Source organism: Protopterus annectens, chromosome 9.part0 (assembly GCF_019279795.1).
Source record: "Protopterus annectens isolate FY-2018-M chromosome 9.part0, PAN1.0, whole genome shotgun sequence".
Classification (NCBI taxonomy): domain Eukaryota; kingdom Metazoa; phylum Chordata; order Ceratodontiformes; family Protopteridae; genus Protopterus; species Protopterus annectens.
In genome coordinates this window covers 849,704,842-849,728,013 of record NC_056743.1, presented here as the reverse complement: position 1 = coordinate 849,728,013, position 23,172 = coordinate 849,704,842, and the positions used below count along the sequence as shown (strand labels likewise).

Sequence of the window (23,172 nt, the reverse complement as noted above, 5' to 3'; positions counted from 1 at the left end):
CACCAGTATGCGTCACATATGTGATGCACCAATATGCGTCAAATATGTGATGCACCAGTATGCATCACATATGTGATGCACCAGTATGTATCACATATGTGATGAACCAGTATGTATCACATATGTGATGCACCAGTATGCGTCACATATGTGATGCACCAGTATGTGTCACATATGTGATGCACCAGTATGCATCACATATGTGATGCACCAGTATGCGTCACATATGTGATTCACCAGTATGCGTCACATATGTGGTAGTCCCTTCAGCCGAATGTGAAGTACCAAACCAACAGCAGGTGTCATTTCACACTGAACTCTACACCTTTATTCATAGAGAAGAGAACTGTATATCAGATGCTCATTCGTGGTACCTTTACAACTGCCTACCCATCTCTACAGGCAGGCTAGGCAATCTTCAACCCAAGTCATTAGTGATTTAATTTGAAATCCTGCTGATGTGCTGACTGGCAAGTTTATAAAAAACAGAATTAAGTCACTAGAATCTAAAGAATAAAATAAAAGAAGGATGTATGGCTTTCAAACCACTGAATGAATAATACAGATGAAAAAAATTAGCTACTGAAGTGATGTGAGCACATCAGTATTCTTAATGTCTTGTCCTTGTGTTTACACCAAGACTAAAATGCTCTGTTGCCTGTGAAATTTCACATTTGAAAGGTAATGCCTTTAGAATGTAGGTTGTATTGTCTCTGGCTTAGTCTCAGTGCCTGGCTTTGAGTCCAAAGTGTAGACTCAAATACAGAAAAAGATTAAAATGTAATGAGGACTGCTTTTCTTGTTTTTTTTTTTTTCTTGCTCTTATTTAGTGGCCCTGAATGTGTTCACTCGCAACCCAAATATAAAGACCCGACTGTCACGTGACGTAATCCTTGATTGCGGCTTCACAGCAGAAAACTCAAAGGAATTCTCAGTTGAATGGCGCTATCAGTACAAGGGATCTGGCCATGTGGTCTATGCTTATGATGGAGTACGGGATCGTGTGGAAATTGCACAGGAAGGAACACAGATTTTCTTTGAGGAGCTTCACGCCAGTGGCAATGCCTCACTTCTCATCCGCGATGTCAATATAAAGCATGTAGGAACTTACATCTGTACAGTGTATGTACCGTACCTTCATTCCCAGCAAGCAATCGAACTGGAGATCATAGGTACAGTACCATAGCTTAGACCATTTTGTACTATGACTCACACTTAATTGTCATTACAGTAACAATAGCAAGTTCCACTACAGTACAGCATTGTGAGGAACTAAATATGTAATTATTAAGCTTAACATTCTCCTGAATAATGTAGCAACAATCCAGTGCAAGAGAATTTGACCTGGTAACCTTGTAGAATTTGTCTTGATAACCACACTGTTTGCCTTCTAACAAAAGTTGTCTCTGTGTTAATGACCGTAGTGTGTTGCTTATATGTAGACAAGTTCTAGTCCATGAGAGGAGGATACACTGTCATAAGGGAATGGAGAAATACTTTATATCCATCTTGTAAAGATCTTGTGAGGAGTGCAGTGTTTGTGATGTTGATTAATAAGCTGATGTAGATAATTTATTAAATCATAATTTAGCAGAGACAGGGATATGAAAGGTGCCATGTTAATTCACTGGCATTAGGAAGTCTTCATGCTGTCAGCTGTAAGTCAGAGGAAATGCTACATCATTTGGTGATAAGATGTGAATATTACGATTTAGGGAGCATATGAGACTTTGTGCATTGGTGAAATTCTGTTGTGGTTCCTTGGGGTTGGGAAGATGTTTGCTCTAAATGTATGGCAAGTAACAGCTTCTTGGGTTAAAGTCATTCCATAAAGGATTTTGGAGGGTATAGAAATAATATGTTATATTTTATCTGTCAGAATGAATTTTCTTTGGTTATTTGAGGTTGGAAACATTTTAATTGACTCTTGGGCAGTAAGGATGTACCATATTTATTCCTAGATGTTGGGAAAAGTTTATAAAAGTTCTTATGGTTCAGGAAAATAATATGTTGACTTTTGGCTGGAGATGGAAAATCCTTAAATTTTTTCACATTTTTTTTGATACCGTATTAGGTTCTGGCATAGGAAGTGTACAATGGCTTTTGAATGGCTGGAGATGTCCCATGACAGTTAGGTAAATAAGTCAATACTAGGACTCAAGGGACACAAAGTTGCCACAAAGTTTAGATAACAGGGTGATGATATGCTTGCTTCTGATAAATTAATATTTTAGCAGTCTTTTTGAAGGCTCAGTATGTGTTCTTTCAGCTAGGAAAGGCTAGAATTTTCTCTGAAAATGAGAAAATGCCCATTTAGTACCTGCTAGAGAAACAATCCTACAATTTCCAAAGAAAGTAATGTTTACTGATATAAATATTATTTTTTTTTTATTTTACAGAACCTCCCCAGCTGAGTCTCACCCCGAACCCTGTGTATGTCTTCCCGGGACGAGAGGAGAAGCTAAGTTGTGACATTTCCCGTTACTACCCACTGGATGTAACAATAGAATGGTTAACAAAGAGTGCTGCTCCAGGGAGTGAATCTCAGTATGTCAATGAATCTTGGCAAACCAGTCACAGACAGAACTCGGATGGCACGTATAATGTTACCAGCCACATCTGGATCCGGCCAGAGATGAAAGACCATGAGACAGTTTTCACCTGTTATGTCTCACATGTCTCCTTGAAGACAGGCACCAAGAAGACCTCTGTTGTGAAGATGGCAGGTTTGTCGCTCTCTCTCTCTCTCTCATTTTCTATTGAATCTCATTGTAGTAAGCTCAAAGCTAGGGCTGGCTCTGTTATCCTGCTGTACTGGGGAGGGGATTTTTCTGTAGGGCTCAGTATTCTGGAAAAAGGCTGTAGTATTTTATATGTCAATTTAAGTGTATCCCTGGAATATGTTAATTGTGATCACCAGCTCAGGACATCAGGTAAACAGGAGGATGAAGAAGAGATGCATTGTAACAGCAAGGGGCCTCTAAAATTCAAGAGAAGGTACTTAAATGCTAGCTTTGGTTTAGCCACCCTGGTAGTGCAGCATTCAGTTTAGCAATTCTAAGCATTGCACTGCATTTAACAGAAGTGCATATGGTGTAGCACAACTTGAAGACTGGCCATGTAGCTTAAAGTATTAGAACTGCAAAAGTAGCCAAGGATGACCTGTCCAACTTTAAAGATAAGGGAAAAGTCAGGGGAGACAGTATAGCTGAAGAGAGAGAATAGTAGAATTGCAGGGCAGCTCTCTGATAGGGCAGAGATTTTGTTTTTTATGGCCTGGTAAAGACAGATAACAATGTCACAACTGGTAGAGGTGCCTGTGTTAAGCACTGCCATCTAAATGACCATTAATGGGAGCTTAGACTGAAACATTGAATAGCAGCCAGTGGCATGTTAGTAGCTGTAGACTTGTGGTAATTCAGCCATGTTAAAGCAGATAGTCATGCATCTGGAAAGGAAAGTATTGGAAAAGGTGGTGCAGATGATGGGGAAGATACCTCAGATGGATGGCAGGGCAGGGAAGGTGCATATACTGGGGGAATACAGCCAGACAGCAACATTCAGCCATATAACAATTAAAGGCTGTTAACAGAAAAAGTCTCTCTCAGCTGCATTCAGAAATTAAGGTCTATCCCAGCTGTGTTCAGAAGGCTTTAATCATTCCGGCAAGTAAGGGAAACAATAACTGAAAAGCAAGCAATGGTAATGAAATCTTAAGTGCCACAGCTACGTCTAAACACTGCAAAACACTTAACCAGATAGTCCATCCAGGTTGACTCTGAAAAAGGTCCAATGACACCAGGTGGATAGCCAACTGGCTCACAGACAGTACCCAGGAAGTTATTATTGGGGGGTCCACCTCTACAAAGAGGCCAGTCACAAGTGGAGTCCCTCAGGGATCAGTCCTTGGACCAATCCTTTTTGGCATTTACTTCTCAGAAGTCAAGGCCAATGTCAGTGGTCTCTGGCTGACTAAGTTTGCAGATGATTGCAAGTTAGGAGCTGTCATTGAATCTCACACTGACACAAATATTCTCCAGGAGGGGCTGACACAGACAAGCAGCTGGTGTCAGAGCCATGGAATAAAACTAAATGCCAAGAAATACATAGTAGTGTCCTTTGGGAAGTCATCCATCCCTAGTAACTATCATATTGACAACACACCACTTAGAGTTGACCCAGTAGTCAGGGACTTATGGACACACATAGATAGTAATCTAGCCTTTCATCATCATGTGTCTATAGTGGTGAGGAAATCATTCTGTTGCGCAACTTATAAACAAAGGTATGGCATCTAAGTCTAAGGAAGTCATTGTTCCACTGTATTCGGCATTCATCAGACCTATCACTGAGTACAATGCCCCCTTTGGTATGTACCTAACCAGGCATATCCAACAACTGGAATGTCCACAGAGGTTCTTCACTAAAAGAATACAGGACATAAGTAATATGTCCTATGCAGACTGCCTCAAGGCCCTATCCCTGTATTCTGTCTCCTACAGGCTTTTGAGGGGAGATCTATGCCTCATATACATGGCTTTGTCAGACCCCACTCTGATGGACCTCCTGTATCCATAAAACAAACTGTACCAGAATTTGCCATTCTAAAGACTTAAACCTTGCCTGTGATATAAATAGGACCTGGTGTAAAGATAGGTATGTATCCCAGAGATTACCCCGTCTATTGAACAGGCTCCCCATCCATGTGAAGCAGAGTACCTCCCTAACCCAATTCAAGTGCAACTTAGACAATTGGATGGGAAACCGGAAATTTGTCCCTGGTTTGGCACTTATGTCTTAATGGACACAGGTAAAATGTAAATTGTTCATCTCCCAGGCCCCTGCTTACACTTATCAAGGGTATCAGAACTTGTCAGAGATTTGGGATGCATGTCTAGGCTTAAAAAGGCCCTTGCGGTCGTTAGCCTAGTAATCACCTATGAACCTATGAGAATAGTGCTTTACAGATACAAATAAAATAATAAAAATAAAATAAACCTGAAGAGCAGTATCATGGGTGGTAGGGAAGAGTCCTATATACAGAGACTAGATTGTTCCCCTTCCTCCATGACTGTGTGATCTTGGAAATGGCACGTAAAAATAGGAATATGTGGGGGATGCAGCCCCACACATGAGGGAATGCATTGGGGGGGCTTGTCTTCTTAAAAAAAATGCTTCAGTTCAGTGACTGCTGTCTTTTGTCTTGAACCTCAGCAGTTGGGTTCTTAGTCTTTCAAAACCTGACTTTTAAGCAGCTTAAATTCAACGAGCTAGAGGTCTGTGAGTTGGCTGTTGACATTATGGATCAGATTTAAATAATTACTTATTTCAGTCACATGAGAAGAGTATGGTATGTTATGAAAATCATGCAGCCAAATTTAAATAAGGCAATGTCTTAGCTGGGGCTTGAACCCATGAATCATATATTTTGACTGTGATGTCATTCTCATCATTTAGGCACCAGATTTATCGGCTGTCTTCTAAACACATTAGACTTTCTATGATGCAAAACCTTTTGGAACCAAATTATTGTAATTAACCAGGAGTGTGGTGTGATTATTATGCAACGTGCGCAAAAGAAAGACATAAATTGCCTCTGATGTAACATGCAGTGTGACAGCTAGGGCTCTTTGTCTTGTCTTTGCTTAAAGTGCTTTTAGGAGAACAGCCTCTGTCCATGTAGGTATATCAGTGCACTATTCCTTCCTGCACCCCTCCACATTAGCCTTCTGTACCAGTTCTTTCTGTGTGCATCAGGGTACTGAGAACACCTATGTGTGGGCAGGCAGGTAATACTCATGTAGGTATGTCAGTGCACTATTCCTTCCCAGTGCAGTGTCCTGCATGTCTCCACATTAGCCTTCTGTACCATTTCTAGCTGTGTGCATCAGGGTACTGAGAACACCTAGGTATGGGCAGGCAGGTAATACTTATGTAGGTGTGTCAGTGCACTATTCCTTCTAATGCACTGTCATGCACCTCTCCACATTAGCCTTCTGTACTAATGCTAGCTATGTCCATCAGAGTACTGAGAATAGCTAAGTGTGGGCATGCAAGTACTGCCCGTGTAGGTATGCCTGTGCACTGTTCCCCAGTGCAGTGTCCTGCATGTCTCCACCTTAGTCTTCTGTACCAGTTCTAGCTGTGTGTGTCAGGGTACTGAGAACATCTAGGTGTGGGCAGGCAGGTAATACTCATGTAGGTGTGTCAGTGTAATATTCCTTCCTGCACCTCTCCACAGTAGCCTTCTGTACCAGTTCTCTCTGTGTGCATCAGGGTATTGTGAACACCTAGGTGTGTTCCGGCAGGTAATACTCATACAGGTATGTCAGTGCACTATTCCTTCCTGTACCTCTCCAACTTTACCTTCTGTACCAGTTCTAGCTGTCTGCATCAGGGTACTGAGAACACCTAGGTGTGGGCAGGCAGGTAATACTCAAGTAGGTGTGTCACTGCACTATTCCTTCTAATGCACTTTCATGCACCTCTCCACATTAGCCTTCTGTATTAATGCTAGCTATGTCCATCAGAGTACTGAGAATAGCTAAGTATGGGCAGGCAAATACTGCCCATGTAGGTATGTCAGTGCACTATTCCTTCCCCAGTGCAGTGTCCTGCACGTCTCCACATTAGCCTTCTATACCACTTCTAACTGGTAATAGGCAGGTATCACACATTCAGGTTTCCAGTAACAGCTTCATTGTACAGATATGCACGGTGTTGCACAACATCTGCATAAAAATAGCTAACTGCACCTTTAAGGTTTGCATGTAGGCCACAGTCACTTCTGCTTACTCTGCTCAGATTGGATCACAATCGACCACAGTTAGATTGCTCATTGTATCCCATTTTCACACCTTGGATACATGGTTCTTCATTTTGTTTTCCTTCAGTTTTGTCATTATCAGACTTGCAGTTAACTATTCTCTACCTCTTTGAAACTGGAAATCATTTCAACTCACCAAAGATAATTTTGGCAATAGTAGAAAGTTCAAAAGCTTCCACCTAAAACTACCTTTGTGAACATAAGAGAACATTTTTTTGCAGATAAGGAAGGCCATGCACCCCGGCCATGTGAGGGTACATCCCCTATGCCCCCCAAACTTATACATGTATACCAACTCTGAGGTCACACAACAATGAAGAAAAAAGCAAACTCCACTGTTGAAGTTAGTTTCGCTGAACAGTGTTCACACATTTTACTCTTAGTGAAATGAAATTCGCCAATTTGATACATTCCCTTGAAGCTGTGTCATTTGATTCCTTAAGGTATCACGGGCCTTATAATGTGTGTGTGTGTGTGTGTGTGTGTGTGTGTGTGTGTGTGTGTGTGTGTGTGTGTGTGTGTGTGAATATATATATATATATATATATATATATATATATATATATATATATATATATATATATATATATATATTTTTTTAATTTTATTTTTACTTATTTAATTTATATGTCTTGACTGCAGTTGAGGACTGATCCAGGTGGACAATTTTCAGGATCAGCCCAGGAAAAGCCAGTACAATGTACTTAATAGACAAAGAAGTAGATTACCATACATATGAAGAGTGCAAGTACAGTATTAAGCATGCAAGAACTTTATAACAACATTGCAGGTATCGGTCTACCAAAGCAGGAATCAATCAAATCAAAGTACGTACAATTCTGTTTACTTAGTTATTGTAGGTTTATTTGGACTATAATGACATGATGCTAAGGTGTAAGGTAGAGGACAGGTAGAACAATGAGGTACAATATATGGAGGTTGGTGCTATGAGGGTGGGGAAGTGGAGGAGCGTGGGAGAGAGTGATAGTGTAGAGGGTGATACAGGATAGAGAGAAGAGAGAAAGGGATTAATTTAGCATGGATAACCATCTATCCATATCTTAACATTAAATTATGAGGTGAATGGAGGAAGGCAGGACAGAGTGAGTATAGTAGAGTTATGAACTTAAGTAACACTGTTATAGAGAAAAGCATTTTCAAGTATCTCTTCTGATTTTTCTTTTTTATTTATCTGTTTTTTTATGATACTATTAGTTCTAATTCACATACTGCACTGTAGCAGTTACTCCTTATCAGTCCTACCCCCAAAACCTGGGACACCTTTTTACCTGTTGTCAGAGGTCCCAGAGACTTGACAGTTCAGAAGTCAGTTGCTAATCTGTGTTGCAAAACACTCAAAAGCCACTGTTTCCCCAGCCCTGATCAAGCCATTGTAGGTATTCAATACCCCTCATAACACAAGAACACTTTCTTCTGTGTACCCTTTTTGCCATCTAGTTTGTAAGTTCATCCTTACACCGATGCCAGTAACTGTGGAAAAACCAGTTCTGTGAACATAAGCCAAAGTGAAATAGAACTACCATAAATTCTTCTACTCATTATGTATGCATTGTTTGTAGGTACTCTGTCTTTCTGTAAAAGGCCATGATTATCTACTGTGCAACATCCTTTTAAAACACTACAATATATAAAACTGTGTAATGAAACTCTGTTCTTGTGTTGAATCTAGACTATATCTGAGGTAGGTCTGATTTGGATCAGTGCATTTAAAAAAAAATTCAAATATGCATAAAAATGGATTGTCTGGTTCTTGCCTGCCTGTTTCCCTAGTCTATCTGTTTGCTTGAGTATTCAGAAGGGCATCTAGATTAACTTGTGAAAAATCATATTGAATACAACTTTGGCATGTCCACACAGATGTTGTCAGTAACACAGAAGACAATTTTATCAGAGCACCAATTAATTGAAATTGCTCAAATCACATCACCACTGAAGAAACTTATTACAACCTATCTCATGAGGGCTAGAGAACCCTCTCCACCCCCTAACTCTAGCCCTAATCAAAGCTCTAATACTATGTCTAACCAAAGAAATTAATTCTAACCCTAAACTTTAACTTAACTCTAGCCCTAAACTTTAAATCTAATTACAGCAGTAATCCTGAAGCATTGGCTTGTACAGAAAGGTACTCTAATAAGTACCCATTCATTCAGTATGTTATTTAAGCAAACCAGTTTTAACAAACTAGTCGATTAATTGACTTTTAATAGCACTGTCTTTGAACGGTTATCTGGCCAGCCCAGCAAGCTCACCTGTAAGCTCAGGTTAAGCCAGCAGAATTTTTTTTTTGCTTTGCTTAGCCATATGCTTCTTAGCTTGTAACTGCTCTCTCCATTCTTTTGCCCTAATCAGATGTGAAAACAAAGCAATCAGCAAACCCAAGACACTTTGAATCAAATGCTTCAGATGTTCAAGACACTTTAATAAAAGTAACAGTGAATGCTTTCATCCACATAGAACTTCATTACACTGTTACAAACAGGAAATGTCATACTTAACTAGCAAAAAAAAATCATGAATAATGTGACAACAAACAGGGAATGACAAATGCTTTAAAAGCCAAAAAAAAAAAAAAAGAATTGTGACAACCTAATGGTTTAACCCCTGCTTTAGGAACCTTTTCTATGCCATTAAAACATGAAAAGCAGCAAGCATTTATTTGGACTTGCCAGACAATTTTTTTCCAGAAGACTAAGTGGTTTAATAAACCACCCCTTCCAGAACTCCAAACTTATAATTGCTACAAGTGCACAACTTGAAACAAGATGGCTTCCTATGTCATGGACTACACTACTACCTGGGGATGACATTTCTCACCCTGCACCCCATGACCTACATCCTAAACTCTTTATAGACCTCCAGGTTTTATAGGTGCCCATGGGAAAATTTAAAGTCTAAATGGTAATATTTACAGACTATGAAAGTCAAGTTTTGAGGACATCCAGTGATCTCAGCTTCGACTGATTCTCCCATCAAAATAGCATGCTAAAGAGTACCTAAAGAAATTTAATGTAAGTAAAGTTAAAATGTACCTGACACAATATAACACACTGAAAAAAGCTAAGTGCTTTCATCTCTATGAAATGTACAAACAAGACTTCATCAGGCAAAGTAACTATGCATGTAACTAATATAAATAAATTCTGTATCCACCAGCTATTTGAATTTGGAGTCAAAATCCTTAAAGAGACAGTACTATCTAATGAACTGATACATAAAACTATATAAGTTCTCTTATAACATAAAACTAAACCTTACCATATTATGCTTATAACAGCATTGATTTGTAAATAATGAAAATGATGAAAAATATAAAATGTATACTAAATATTTGACAAAATGGTAAAAAATGCTCATAATATATATAAAACCATATAGATACATATAAATGCATATTATAACTCATCATGGAAAATACCCATTACCTAAGCTAAAATGTCACTATAAACCCATTTAACATCCTATAACATTAATAAATAAGTTACATACTAAAAGTACATGACTACTAAGCATCTACTATAAGACACTATGCATTGATTAAAACCTAGCAAAAGCATAACTAAAAATGTTAGCATAATATTAGCAGCAGCAACATCTTTGAATGGCCATAGAAACAACCATAATTTTTTAAAATACTAACTATTAAATATAAATTTGAAATAAGATACACTTATCTATCATAAGGCTTCATCTTAAGAAGGCTTGCAATTATGTCATTAAGACCTGGCAGTGTAGTGGCATTAAGAAAAATTTGCCACCATAATTCTCTTTTCTCAAAAATAGTCCCCCATGGACTGTGCCTTGGATTTTTATTCACCTTCTCCAGGATAAAAAAATGAAAATTGTGATGTACATTATTTGGAATATGTTTATACAATGCATTAGTCATGTTAGCCTTTTTAATGTCGTACTGATGCTCATATATGTGTTGTCTAAATTTCCTTTCTGTTTTTCTGTCTAAATTTCTTTTCTGTTTTTCCAACATAATAGGCAGACCATTGCATACAAATGTTCTGCCTATTATCCCTACAAATTGCTGCATATATTACGCCTGAAGTATGACAATCATACCTACCTATAATATTAATTTTCTTATTGCCAATATTAAGTACCTGCCCACTGAATATGTATTGGTACATGAACCACATTTAGACATTTTTCCTACTTCTTTCAAGGGTGTATTCAAGGTGTTATCAAATATTTTTGAACTAGTGCCCTGTTTGTAAGCTTTTTTGGTCTAGCACCTAGTTTCTCATATAAATCTCTGTCATTAGAAATTAAAGACCAATTTTTGTGAATAATAAGATTAATAATTTTGCTGTCTGTATTATAAGTTATGACAAAATTATACTCATTTTAGGGGTATAATCCTCTGTATTATTACTCCTGTTATCAGTAACATTTTCCAGTACTTGTGTGTTACCTTTTTGATATTCAGTATTAGATGACTGTCTCTGCTGCAAAACCTGCTCTGGTAATTTCTGACTCGTATTCAATAATGGGCATAAACATCTGACAATCTCTTCTGTATTTCTTCCTTATTTATTTCCTAAATCAATTGCATTGGATATTCTCTTTTAGTGAACATTTTTGCCAACAGATCAATTTCTTTAAGAAAGTCTTCATACAATGTGGTCATCCTAGTTGCTTGGATCATCTGACCCTTAATAAAGGCCCATTCTTGATGTGGGGGATGGCTACTACTATAATGCAGAAAGCTACTAGGATATGTTGGCTTTCTATAAATAGTTGAAACAAGACAACAACACTCAATATACTTTAGACAAATGAGCATCCAAAAAAGAAATGTTAAATACCAATTGTATGAGTAAACCTTAAAAATGATGTTGTACTATTAAGGAATGTCATAAACTCTCCTATAATTTCATGAGGGCCTGGCCAAGCTATGAACATATCATCTAGATAGCGGGTATACATTCTGACAAACTTAAAAAAATTCACTGCAGTATAAATATTCTCAGGTTGCCATTACAATATTATATAAGTTAGCCCACAAGCTGTCTCCAAAAAGTGGCCTTCATAATAAATAAAATTATTGTGAAGCACCATTTCCACCAGGTGTGTCAAAGTATTTGTCTGATTTTGACTAATGCTCATCTTAAAAACCAAATAATCTGAAAACTATGCCAAACCAATATTATGAGGTATACAATTATAAATCCTTGACATTGATGGTTATAAAAATCCCATCTTTAATATCATTATTTAGTGACTTCAGTCCCCAATGACTGGCAACAAGCCACACATTTTAGGAGCAAGGGACCAAAACATTTATAGATTTATAGATTCATAGAGTGTTACTAGGCTAATGACCCGGCGGGGCCTTTATAAGCCTAGCTAAGTTTTCTCAAAAAATAATGATGTCTCCTATCCAAATAAGACTTTGAGGACCAAGCATTTATAAGCTACCTCTGTTCATAAGGGACATGGGTGCCAAGCCCTGTGTAAATTTCCTATTCCCCATCCACTGGTCGAGGTTGCGCTTACACTGGGTAAGACAAACTCGGCTTCACATGATGTCCTCTTCCATAGGAGGGGTAGTCTCTGGGACACACATCTGTCTCTTCAGCATGTTCTGTTTAAGTCATAAAAGTCCCAGCTGTGGTCAAGGTGACCCAAGCTTAAGCAATTTATGTGCTTAATGGGGTTGGCAAAAGGGATAAGCATACCAGTCTTGGGAGGAGGGACACTTAAGTGTCTCTCTAGGGCAAGATAGATCTCATTGAAAAGATTCCAAGCTGGGGTGGGCAGTAGGACAACAGTAGGCAAGGCCACTTGATGGACATGGGACAGGACACCCACTCAGACTACTTAACATTGCCTACCCAGCCTAACACTTATGTTAGCATTTAAGAGAAGGGCTTTAAGGACAGGAGAACAATGGTCATCTAGGATGATGGCACCACTCCCTACCTGGCTTCTTGGTCAAGTGTAAAATCTAAGACTCCACTCCCCCCAAGCTGAGACCCTGGATATGAATTAATAAATGAGTCAACATATCTATAGGAGGGTGGCTTGACAGTTAGTGGGTGCCAGCTGAAAAAAGAGAAAATAATTTATATGAAGCTGTAGCTTGACTGGGGGGGCAGCAGTGTGAGAGCTGTGATTACAAATTTGAAAATACTAGCTACATTCCCTGCCCTATAGTAAAGAATACTGCAGCAGTGAAGAAAAGGACATCTACTGTTATGCTAAGATTCCTGGTTCTGAGTTCTAAGCCAATTGAATAGCCATAGATTGATGGTGACTCAAGCAAAATGCTTCCCAGTCCTGCCTACTGCAGATATTCATCTTCCCTGCCTGTCTGTCTGTCTTTGGGCTGTCCTAAACTTTGTTGGAAGGCTGATGTGTTTGATTGTTTGTTTTTTTCCCCCAGGAGCATCGGGTCCTTCCATTGAAGATGCCATTGGTATGTTTATCACAGCTTTCATCCTGTACGGATTTCTGAAATTGATCTACTGGCTCCTTTCCAGCGCTTGTAAGTTAAATGAAGGATTCAAAGTCCCATGTTTCTAGCTATTGTGACATAAGAAACTGAGCACTGTGTCAAAATGAATTAGTATGAATTACTAGCTGTATATGGTAACATGCAAACACAGTAATAATTAAGTTAAAGAGAAATAATGTACATCAGAATGTGCTTGCATCCGTTTTAAAATGCTAAGGAATGTATTTTCCGTTATCAGGGTTCATATGCAAGATTTATAAACTTGAATATAAAACAGTTAAAAATTGTGCAGGAGAGATTTGAAAAGTTTGTTATTCTGCTAGTAACCAAACACTGTTACTTTAGCTGTAAGACATCAATGTCCCCACACTGACAACTGGGTGTAATAAACTGAAATACTATGTAAATAGAGGAAGCAAAAACATATTAGTTACGACTGCAAAATAATAGCTAAAGAAAACATTAAATATCAGGAGTCCTGTATTACTAAATTATTACAACAAAAAATATTCCTTTTAGAGCAGGCGTATTTATTGTATTTTCCCTTCTTACTTTTAAGAGTGTTAAACTCAGGTTTGTTCATTGAAATTTATCCCCATTTTTCCTGCTACATAGTGTTAGTCTCCTGGTTAAATAGAAATGGTTCAGTAATTCTTTGTTAGTGTGGAAATATCTGCCGCCATGCCTACTGCCTGTGCTTGCCTGTTTTGAAATAGAATGTTCGACCTCAATAAGAAGTATTTTGAAAATTTCCTGTTAGCACACCACCTTTGAATTTCACAGCAAACCACTGCTGTTTCTGAATGATCTAGATCAACTCATCTGTGTATTAATGACTTGACGTCTGCAGACTCTAATAGTGTCCTTATCTAAGGTAAACTCTGTAAGCTCGAGATGTGCAGACCTTGTCAGTTCAGTAGATCAGGATTCTGTGACTCATCTGAGCATTCCTGTTTGAAGCAGAGTTTCTGTTTTTATGCAGGAGATCAGATGAAACAGTACATTTCCTAGCTGGATATTCCTTCCTAGAAACAGTAACTGCATCAGGATTCTGCCTTCTCATGTGGCAGGACACAAATCAGTGAGTACAGGAGAAAGGTGCAGCTCAGCAGATGTAACATACAACTGCCTTTAATGAGACCCCCCCCCCATAAGGGGGAACTCCACTCTCTCAAACAAGCATATTTCCTGTGCTTCTTAGAGAACTGAGGGCTGCACCCTTCTGAGTAGTAACGACCCCTCATTGTCCATTACTACTGAGTTTATCTCAGAGTAGAGAAGCCTTCAATGGAATTCCTTAGTACTATTTCTTTTTTTTTATGTGCTATTTATAGCAAGATTTGTGCTGTTGTTTCAACTCCGGTTGACAAATACAACCCATCCATACTAGTAATACCTTCCCCATCATGCCCGTCCTGCTACTTGGGACAAGTATACCATCCTTTCAATAAAGCAAGCAGGCTGTGTCAGTAATGGGGAGTGGGGAGTGTGGCATCATTTCATACTATCGTACCTTTTTTCCTTTATGAAAGTCAATATGTGCAGAGAAGGGCACATGCTAAGGCCAAGGGTACTGTAATACACTGTCGCTCTGTCAGGTTTCTGAAGTTCTGATCTTCTTAGTGGGGAAGAAATGTAACACCGAATACCCAGACTTCAACTAAATCAAAGATGGAAATCCAACTGCTCTATTGTCAGGAGAACAATATGCATGTTGCCTTTTGGGTAAGCAGAAGGCTTAGATCTTGTGCAGTCAGTCCACCAGCTTTCATTCACACTTGAATTGCTCTAAGAAGCTTGCATTCTCCACGTCCTAGAGTATACTTGTTACTAACACAAAATGGCAGGCTCCAGTACTGCCAACGATTGACCTATCAGAAAGTCTGTGGGTTGTATCTCTGTCTTAAATGACAATGGGTAGGATATTCTTTGCAATTATTTCAAATATGAGTTTCAAAGTGGGTAATTTTTTTTCTTTTCTGTCTTTAGTTTCTTCATCATCTGCACGTAGCTCTGACAAGGAAGAAAAGGTATGGCACAATATTTTCTGTTCATGCAAATCTGGTTGAACTACAGTTTACATTTTCAGAGATTTCAGAAGCTAGCTGATTCACTGAGATATAGAACATAATTATGAATTAGGGAAGCTAGGGTTCAAATCCCATGTCAGCTAGTGTTTATTACATACTGTTCACTAAGTCAAGCAACTAGTCCGTGTGATCTTTTTTCATCCTTGTGTGACACTAAGAAACTAGTGTGATCTTTCAGTAAACACACACACACACACACACACACACACACACACACACACACACACACACACTCACACACTAGAACAAAAAGCATTTTAACATTCCCTATGTGAAATGGTAGATGTGTTTTTATTGCACATTTTTAAGCAGTGTTGATGGTAGGGCTCTGGCAGTGTACCTACAGTTCTATGTTGTTGGTGTTGGTAAACATTCCGTAAAATGTTCCAGTGAACTGTAATCATTGCCACTCTATTCTGTGATAGTGCATTGGCAGCGATTTAGTGAATGCAGGCTTTTCATTTCTCTTCATGATAGAATGCTCATGGAGTTAGTATGAGAAAATTGGGGGGTGGTGTGGGGAACAAAGCCTCCCATGTATGGGCATAATTATGTATTTATTTATGTTAAGAGAGAGTGCAGAATGCACTGTTTGGATAATTGTAGGTAGATTACGATGAACTGAATTGTATACGAATGCAATGTCTGTTCTTACTTTTAGATGAGCTATAGTTCAATGATGTACATTAGATAACATTCAGTAGGCCCATATGTAGATGTACATTACATAGTGTGTGTGTGTGTGTGTGTGTGTGTGTGTGCGCGCGCGCATGTATGTATATATGTGCATATATATATATATATATATATATATATATATACACACACACACACACACACACACACACACACACACACACACACACACACACACACACACACGTGTATGTAGATAGATTCAAATATATATTGCTGTAAACACATAAAGTACAAAATCTGGAAGATCAGTAACAAATCTGAGAAAAGAAACATTAGTATATTTCTTGTTCACATGAGATGAACTAGAAAGACTCAGACACAGATGTCATCAGGGACTTAAAAGTAGATGTTGGAGTGGGGGGTATTTTTTCCTTGTTCCTAAACACCCATTCCCATCTCACCTGTTTAATTCAAATACCAGGGATAACACTGATCAAAGTGAGCTTTCTTTCAGTAAGGAGAAGTAAGAAAGGATGGAGATTACCTATGACAGAAGTCGGATAACATTTCATTAGTGCTCCTAAGAGCCTTTATAATGTAGAAATGTTTGGTTGCTAAGATTCCATCATGCAGGTCTGTGTTACTCATAATTCAAAGCTGAGTTTTTGTAATTGTGACTCTACCCACATTTCTTACACCCTTACTCTCTAATATTAATATTATATACAGAAGAAGAAGGCTTCAAATGTACATTGTCTGGTTATACCATGCCTCTCACCCCCTACTCCCACTGCAGATGCTATATTTCACTTTTGTCACCAGTGAGTTAATGCTGGGAAGTTAAGACCTAATATGAAACTGAAGGGACCATGTCTTGCATTCTTACTGCAATAAAAACCCTCCTTTGAAAATTCAGTGACAAGAAGGTGTTCAGCTCATAACAGGACTTACTAGGTTTACAAAGGTTATGTAAATCTGTCAATACGTGTCAGCCTGTGCCAGAACAGCCTGGGTAATTCAGGGTGGCACCACCTGAGTCCACTAAATAGCAAATAATGCAAAGCAATATTTCCATTAGCACATAATTAGTAACAGATGCACACATTATACAAATGCAGCTTATGAAATGTGAATGTTCAGCTCTGTATAATTATAGTGAATGAGGCATCATTGCTTTTAAAGCTTTCTGATTCTTATCTTGTTTTTAAATAGGTAAAATCTTCTTAAATTTAGGACTTATGGAGAGAGCGTGGACAGATGTGGAGGTAAGTACATGTCACTCAAAGGCCGTGGCACTAACAAGAAATGAAATAAGCTGTATTTCTCTGGGTTTAAGTACTGTATTCCAAGTTACAAAGGAACCCTTTGCTTACAGAGTTTACTCCTAATCTTACACACACATGGATGGAATAATCATGTTCGTTAAGAGTATTTGCTCTAGTATGTGCTGAGTGGGCATGCAGTACCCCAGTAATAAAGATTAATGGTGCACGTATTCCTTTGTTAAATGTCATTGGTGTTCTCTGCCTTGATAGAAGAACATTATTTTTTGTGGAATGCTGTGCCATGGGTAATACTACTCAAATACTCACTTTGGGTAACTCATTTTTTATATTTATTTTTGTTTTATTTTACATTTATTTACTAGGAAAGCCCAAATGGGACAGAGCCATGTTCAGCAGATTCCAGTGAGAAACACTCCAGACACATGTCTTTAAAATGTGGAAGTAAAGTGGAGCACCTGGAGGAAACCCATATGAATCCAGGGAGGATGTGCAGACTCTGGACAGACTACACATAGAAGGCCACCTCAGCTGAGAATCGAACCGAAGAACCTATTGCTGTGAGGTGATAATGCTAACCACTGCACCACTGTGCCGCCCAATTGGCAAGGCAGAGTTTTTTTTTTTTCAGATTAAGTTTGTAGTTAACACAGTCTGTCTTACACTATTTATTTATTTATTTTATTTATTTATTTATTCATTTATTTATTTATTTACCGGGAAAGTCCACTGGGCCTAAAAGAACCGATTTTCGGTGGAGGCCCGGGGAGAAAAGCTCCAACAAGAACATAGATGCAGAAAAAAAAATTAAACATTAATTGGTACAGATGTGGAAACAGTGTTACACATAGTGGTTACAGTAATATATACAGAATATATACATAAGTCAGGAATTTAGTTGGTTTGATTACAGTAACATATACAGAATATATACATAAAAGCAGGAATTTAGTTGGTTGCCAGATGAATTCAGAGTGGTAAAAACAGAGGTAAATTAATCAGCATTATTGTACCAGTATCAACAAGTGATGAAAGAAAAAAAAATAAATTAAATATGGAGAAAGTATTTTTTTTTAATTTTATATTTGTTAACCGGGAAAGTCCAACTTGGAACGAGCCAATTTTAATTGGAGGCCTGGGAAGAAATGCTCCAGATGCATGTCTTTGTAATGTGGGAGGAAACTAGAGCACCTGGAGGAAACCCACACGAATGCAGGGAGGACATGCAGACTCCACACAGAAAGCACCTCAGCCAAGAATCGAACCAGAGACCCTCTTGCTGTGAGGCGACAACGCTACCGCTGCACCACTGCGCCAAAAGTATCATCAGTCACTAGTAGTAAAAAGCATAGGAATTTAGTTATAATATAAGGAGAAGGAAGTGGTTAGCTTATAGAGCAGGTACATAGCCAGAAAGAGTTGAGATGATTTTTCAGTGTTTGTTTGAAGGCGGTGGTGCTGCCAGTGTTTCTTGTAGAAGGAGGAAGCAAGTTCCATAGTCTGGCAATGGTGAAGGAGTAGAGCAGTTGACCAGCCAGTAAGGTGGGCTTTTCTACTTTTAGAAGTAGATGATTTTCAGATCTTAGTTGCCTGCTGGGTTGGTATTTGGCAAGTAGAGTTGAGAGAGCAGGACAGTCTGTCTGTCTGTAGATTATTTTGTGTGCTCTAGTTAGCTAGGTGAATGAGAGATGGTGGGTGAGTTCCAACCAGCCTATTTGTTTCAGTGAGTTACAGTGGTGAGATGAAAATTTGGCCTTGGTGGCAAATTTGGCTGTTCTGTTATAACACATATCATTTGGATTTTGTAGAATTTTGGATATTAGTGAGGAGAGGGGCACCATAAAGGAGAGAGGGTAATAAAAATTTAGTTGCAAGGGTTTGTCTAGTAGAGAGGCTAAGAAAGTGTTGGTGCCTGTACAGCATACCAAGCTTTTGGTGTGTTTTTTTGATGTTACTGTTTATGCATAGGTCAAAGTTTAGGTTTTCATCTATAATAATGCCTAGTAATTTAGTGTGTGGGACAACTTCTATAGTGGTATTGTCTTGGGCTTGTATACCAAAGAGTTTTTTATCTAGGGGAGTGGTTTTCTTAGGGGTAAAAATTATTAGTTTAGTTTTTTTTTGGATTTAGGGCAAGGTTATTGTTAAGCATCCAAGATTCAGTAGAGGTGAGGGCATTGTGGGTGATCTGCTGGAGTTCAGAGCTGGAATTTGCAGTCCATATTATTGTAGAGTCATCAGCATACCGGATTACTGAGCATTGTGGGAGAGTGATGTGAAAGTTGTTAATAAAGATGCTAAGTAAGACAGGACCAAGTATGGAGCCTTGGCGTACTCCAGTGGAAGTATTGAGGAAGGAAGAGTAAGACTGTTGCCATTTGGTGGATTGCTGCCTATTGGAGAGATAGGTATTGAACCATTGTAGGGTAGGTGGGGAAATGTGGAGGGTAGATAGTTTAGAGAGGAGTATAGTGTGGGAAATTGTATCAAAAGCTTTGGAGAGGTTGAGGAAAAGAGAAGTGATTATTTTACCAGAATCCCGTGCCCAGTTAACTGTATCAAGGAAGGAGAGGAGGGCTGTAGTGGTGCTGTGCCCTGGTCTGAAGCCATGCTGAGTGGGTGACAGAATTTGAATCAGAATGTTACAAAGGCTGTACAAAGCAATAGCTTGGTAAGCAGAAATCTTATCCCCCAGGATATACATTTGCATTGATGTTCTTCGTGTTTCACTGTTGCAGTCATCAGACTTGGGTTATCCTGCCAGAGGTAGCCCTCAGTCAGCCCGAATACCAGAGGATTAGTATTTCTGCGTCAGTTGCTGTCGCTCCAGGACTGACATCAGGTCATCAGTGGTATAAAATCAGGCAGCTGATGCCATTACATCAGTCATTCTTGCTAAGGAGCCCGAAACAGAAGCAGTTTGCATGAGTGCCGGTTGGCCACTACCTGAGTTTTCATTTCCGAATTGAAGCTGAAGTCTTGTAAAGCTAAGTACCCCATTGGGGTTCCTTTTTTCTTGCTCTAACCAATGTCAGAAAAAGTTAACAATTGTTTCGCCTGTGGAAAGCAAATACCACACCGAGACATCCATTCTTACTGCGTCACCTGTTTAGGCCCAGACCATGACGTCCCTTGCTGTCGCTTTTGTGCTTTGTTCAATGCCAGAACTATACGTCATCGGGCACTTATTGTGGCTAGATATTTTTGCTCTCAGTCCTTGAATTCTGATATGGCTTTGGTAAGCCATCCGACTACCAATCTTCCGAAAAAACATAAGGATAAAGATAGAGACAGACCTCGCAGGTCCAAAACTGCCGATGATGCTTCTGTTAAGCTAGTTGTCAATTCTCTCCCTGATGCCTGCTTCTGTGGATTTGCAGGCTGCTACCGAGACCCTTTTGGAGTCCGGTATGCCGCGAGACTCTTCTTTGACTAAGGATCCTGTGGATGTCTCTACCTTGGATGGGTCCGGAGCCATTCAGGCACCGGCTTCCGAGGAAGTTCTTCGCACTACCAATACTCGACACAAACTGATGACTTCTTTCGCGTTGTCAGTTCTTTCTAAAACTACTGAGTTTCTAAGGCCCAGGGTACAAACTACACCCAAAAAAACGACAATCCAAGCTCAGGCACCTGCTTCCATGCCTCAATCTCAAATGCTTAAAATGGCAGAAGACCTTATTATGCTTATTAGGGGAAACCAGTCTACCCCTTCCAAAAGAAAAAGAGACTTGTCTCCAGAGTTTTATCTGAACAGGAGTCCGATGACTCTGATGCTTCTGAATATGAAGACATGCAACTCCTCTCTGCTTATGAGGATTCTAATGCAGAGGAATCCATTTCTTCTGCCTCTCCACCTGAGGATTTTTCATTTGGTGAAACCCTACATACTTTAAGGGAGCATTTCCAATGGGAATGTCAGGACTATCCTCAGTCAAAAAAGGGACTCGGGGAATTCTTAGATTTACCACAGCACAGACCTTTAGCCATTCCTCCTATCCAGGATGTTTGTTGTGGATGATGTATTTATGGAATCCAGTTTGACTCCTGACACCCTTCCTCCTGCTCCCAGGAAACCTGACAGGTACTACAGAGTCCTTGACTTTCACAAATTCCTTTTCAAAAATCCTACTGATGATCCAGAGGTCATCTCCCAAGGACCTAAAGGAATTAAAGCAACTTCAGCTAAGAATTCTACCCCCTCAGACAGGGATTCCCAAGCTTTAGATAGATGGGGTAAAAAAGTATAAACCTTTGCAACTCTTGCTATTAGAACACTAAATTGTCAGTTCCACATGCTGAAATATCAGCAGCATACCATGGAACTCCTCAAACAAAAATATCTTCCTTTCCTGCTTGTGCAGAAAATAAAGAATTACAAGAGCTTATGCATTCTGCAAGCCAAGTTACTAAGCACACCTTGCAATGTGGCTTTGATGCCCTAGAAGCATCTTGCAGGGCAGCAGTCACTGGTTCTGCCCTTAGAAGGTATGCTTGGCTTAAGGAACAGACCTTGCCAGACCATGTCAAATCAAAATTATTGGACGCACCATTGAACAAAGACAATTTGTTTGGCACAAATACAGAAGAGGTCTTAAAAAGATGGAAGAAATAGCTAAAATCTATGCAGACAGTTAAAGATTTTTTACAGGTCCGGCCTCCGAGGTTCAGTAGGCATTGCCCCTCCAAGAACTGGTCCATTCCGGCCCCCTCCAGGCCAGCTCAGCCCAGACCCAGGGGAAGCAGAACCCCAGACAGCAGTCCCAGGGAATGCAGAGATCTAAGCAATGGAGTTCCTCCTCTTCAAAAAAGGGAGTGCTAAGCCACCCCCTTATGGTAAGAACTCACAATGACTTTACACCTCCACCCCTTACCTCTGCCCACCTGCTTGTGCCCTTAGGAAGAAAACTCTCCTTCCATGTAAACAACTGGGCCTCTATTACCAATGACCAATGGGTCCTCAACACAGTGTCCCAGGGATACAAATTTTATTTCCACACTCTGCCAACCCCAAAAGGGTTCCCAGATCTTCCTCCAAACCAGTGGGCAGAGGCCAAAAAGCAAGTCCTTTCCCTGCTCTCCATGAGGGCAATACAGCATGTTCCTGCAGACCAGATAGGCCAAGGTTTCTATTCCAAACTCTTCCTGGTACCCAGAAAAGAGGGCACCTGGCGCCCAATCGTTAATCTATCCATTCTAAATATCATTCTGGGGATACCAAAATTCAGAATGCTCACCCTCCAGTAGCTTCTTCCTATGCTTTCCAAGGATGCTTGGTTAGCCACCCTAGATCTAAAAGAGGCCTACCTACACATTCCAACCAGGGAATCTTGCAGGAAATATCTACGTTTCAGGACAGGATCTATGCACTGTCAGTTCTCTATGCTTCCCTTTGGCTTATCCACTGCTCCCAGAGTTTTCACAAAATGCCTGGCTCCAGCCATTGCTTTTGGGAGCCAAAGAAATATTCAAATTGTACCCCTACTTACATGATTGCCTGATTCAGGCAGTCAGGAAAAGCTGTAACAGCACTTAACCTTTGTAAAGGACTTACTGACCTCCCTGGGGTATACTGTCAATGAAAAGAAATCAAAACTAGTCCCCACATAAAAAATTGTATTCCTGAGAGAAAGCCTGGACACAGCATCACAGATGGCATTCCTTACTCCAAAAAAACAAGCCTACCTGACAGGCTACTTCTCTCAACTAGCCACCAGAACCCAGTCATCCGCAAGGAAAATCCTGCAAGCTCTAGGATTCATGGCCTCCTGCATTCCACACATTCCATATGCCAGACTGCATATGAGGAAACTACAATGGTACCTAAAAAGCCTTTGGTGTCAA

General features: G+C 39.6%; 1 protein-coding gene across 1 annotated transcript in view; it reads left to right on the top strand.

Moving 5' to 3' along the window:
- LOC122811593 (TAP binding protein) overlaps window positions 1-23,172 on the top strand; it is a 73,501-nt gene that overhangs the window by 37,832 nt on the left and 12,497 nt on the right. Inside the window, exons 4-8 of the mRNA XM_044083544.1 lie at window positions 831-1,172; window positions 2,400-2,726; window positions 13,245-13,346; window positions 15,306-15,346; window positions 17,258-17,310. Coding sequence (XP_043939479.1) covers window positions 831-1,172; window positions 2,400-2,726; window positions 13,245-13,346; window positions 15,306-15,346; window positions 17,258-17,272 — 827 coding nt within the window. The 3' untranslated portion in view covers window positions 17,273-17,310. The remainder of the gene's footprint in view (window positions 1-830; window positions 1,173-2,399; window positions 2,727-13,244; window positions 13,347-15,305; window positions 15,347-17,257; window positions 17,311-23,172) is intronic.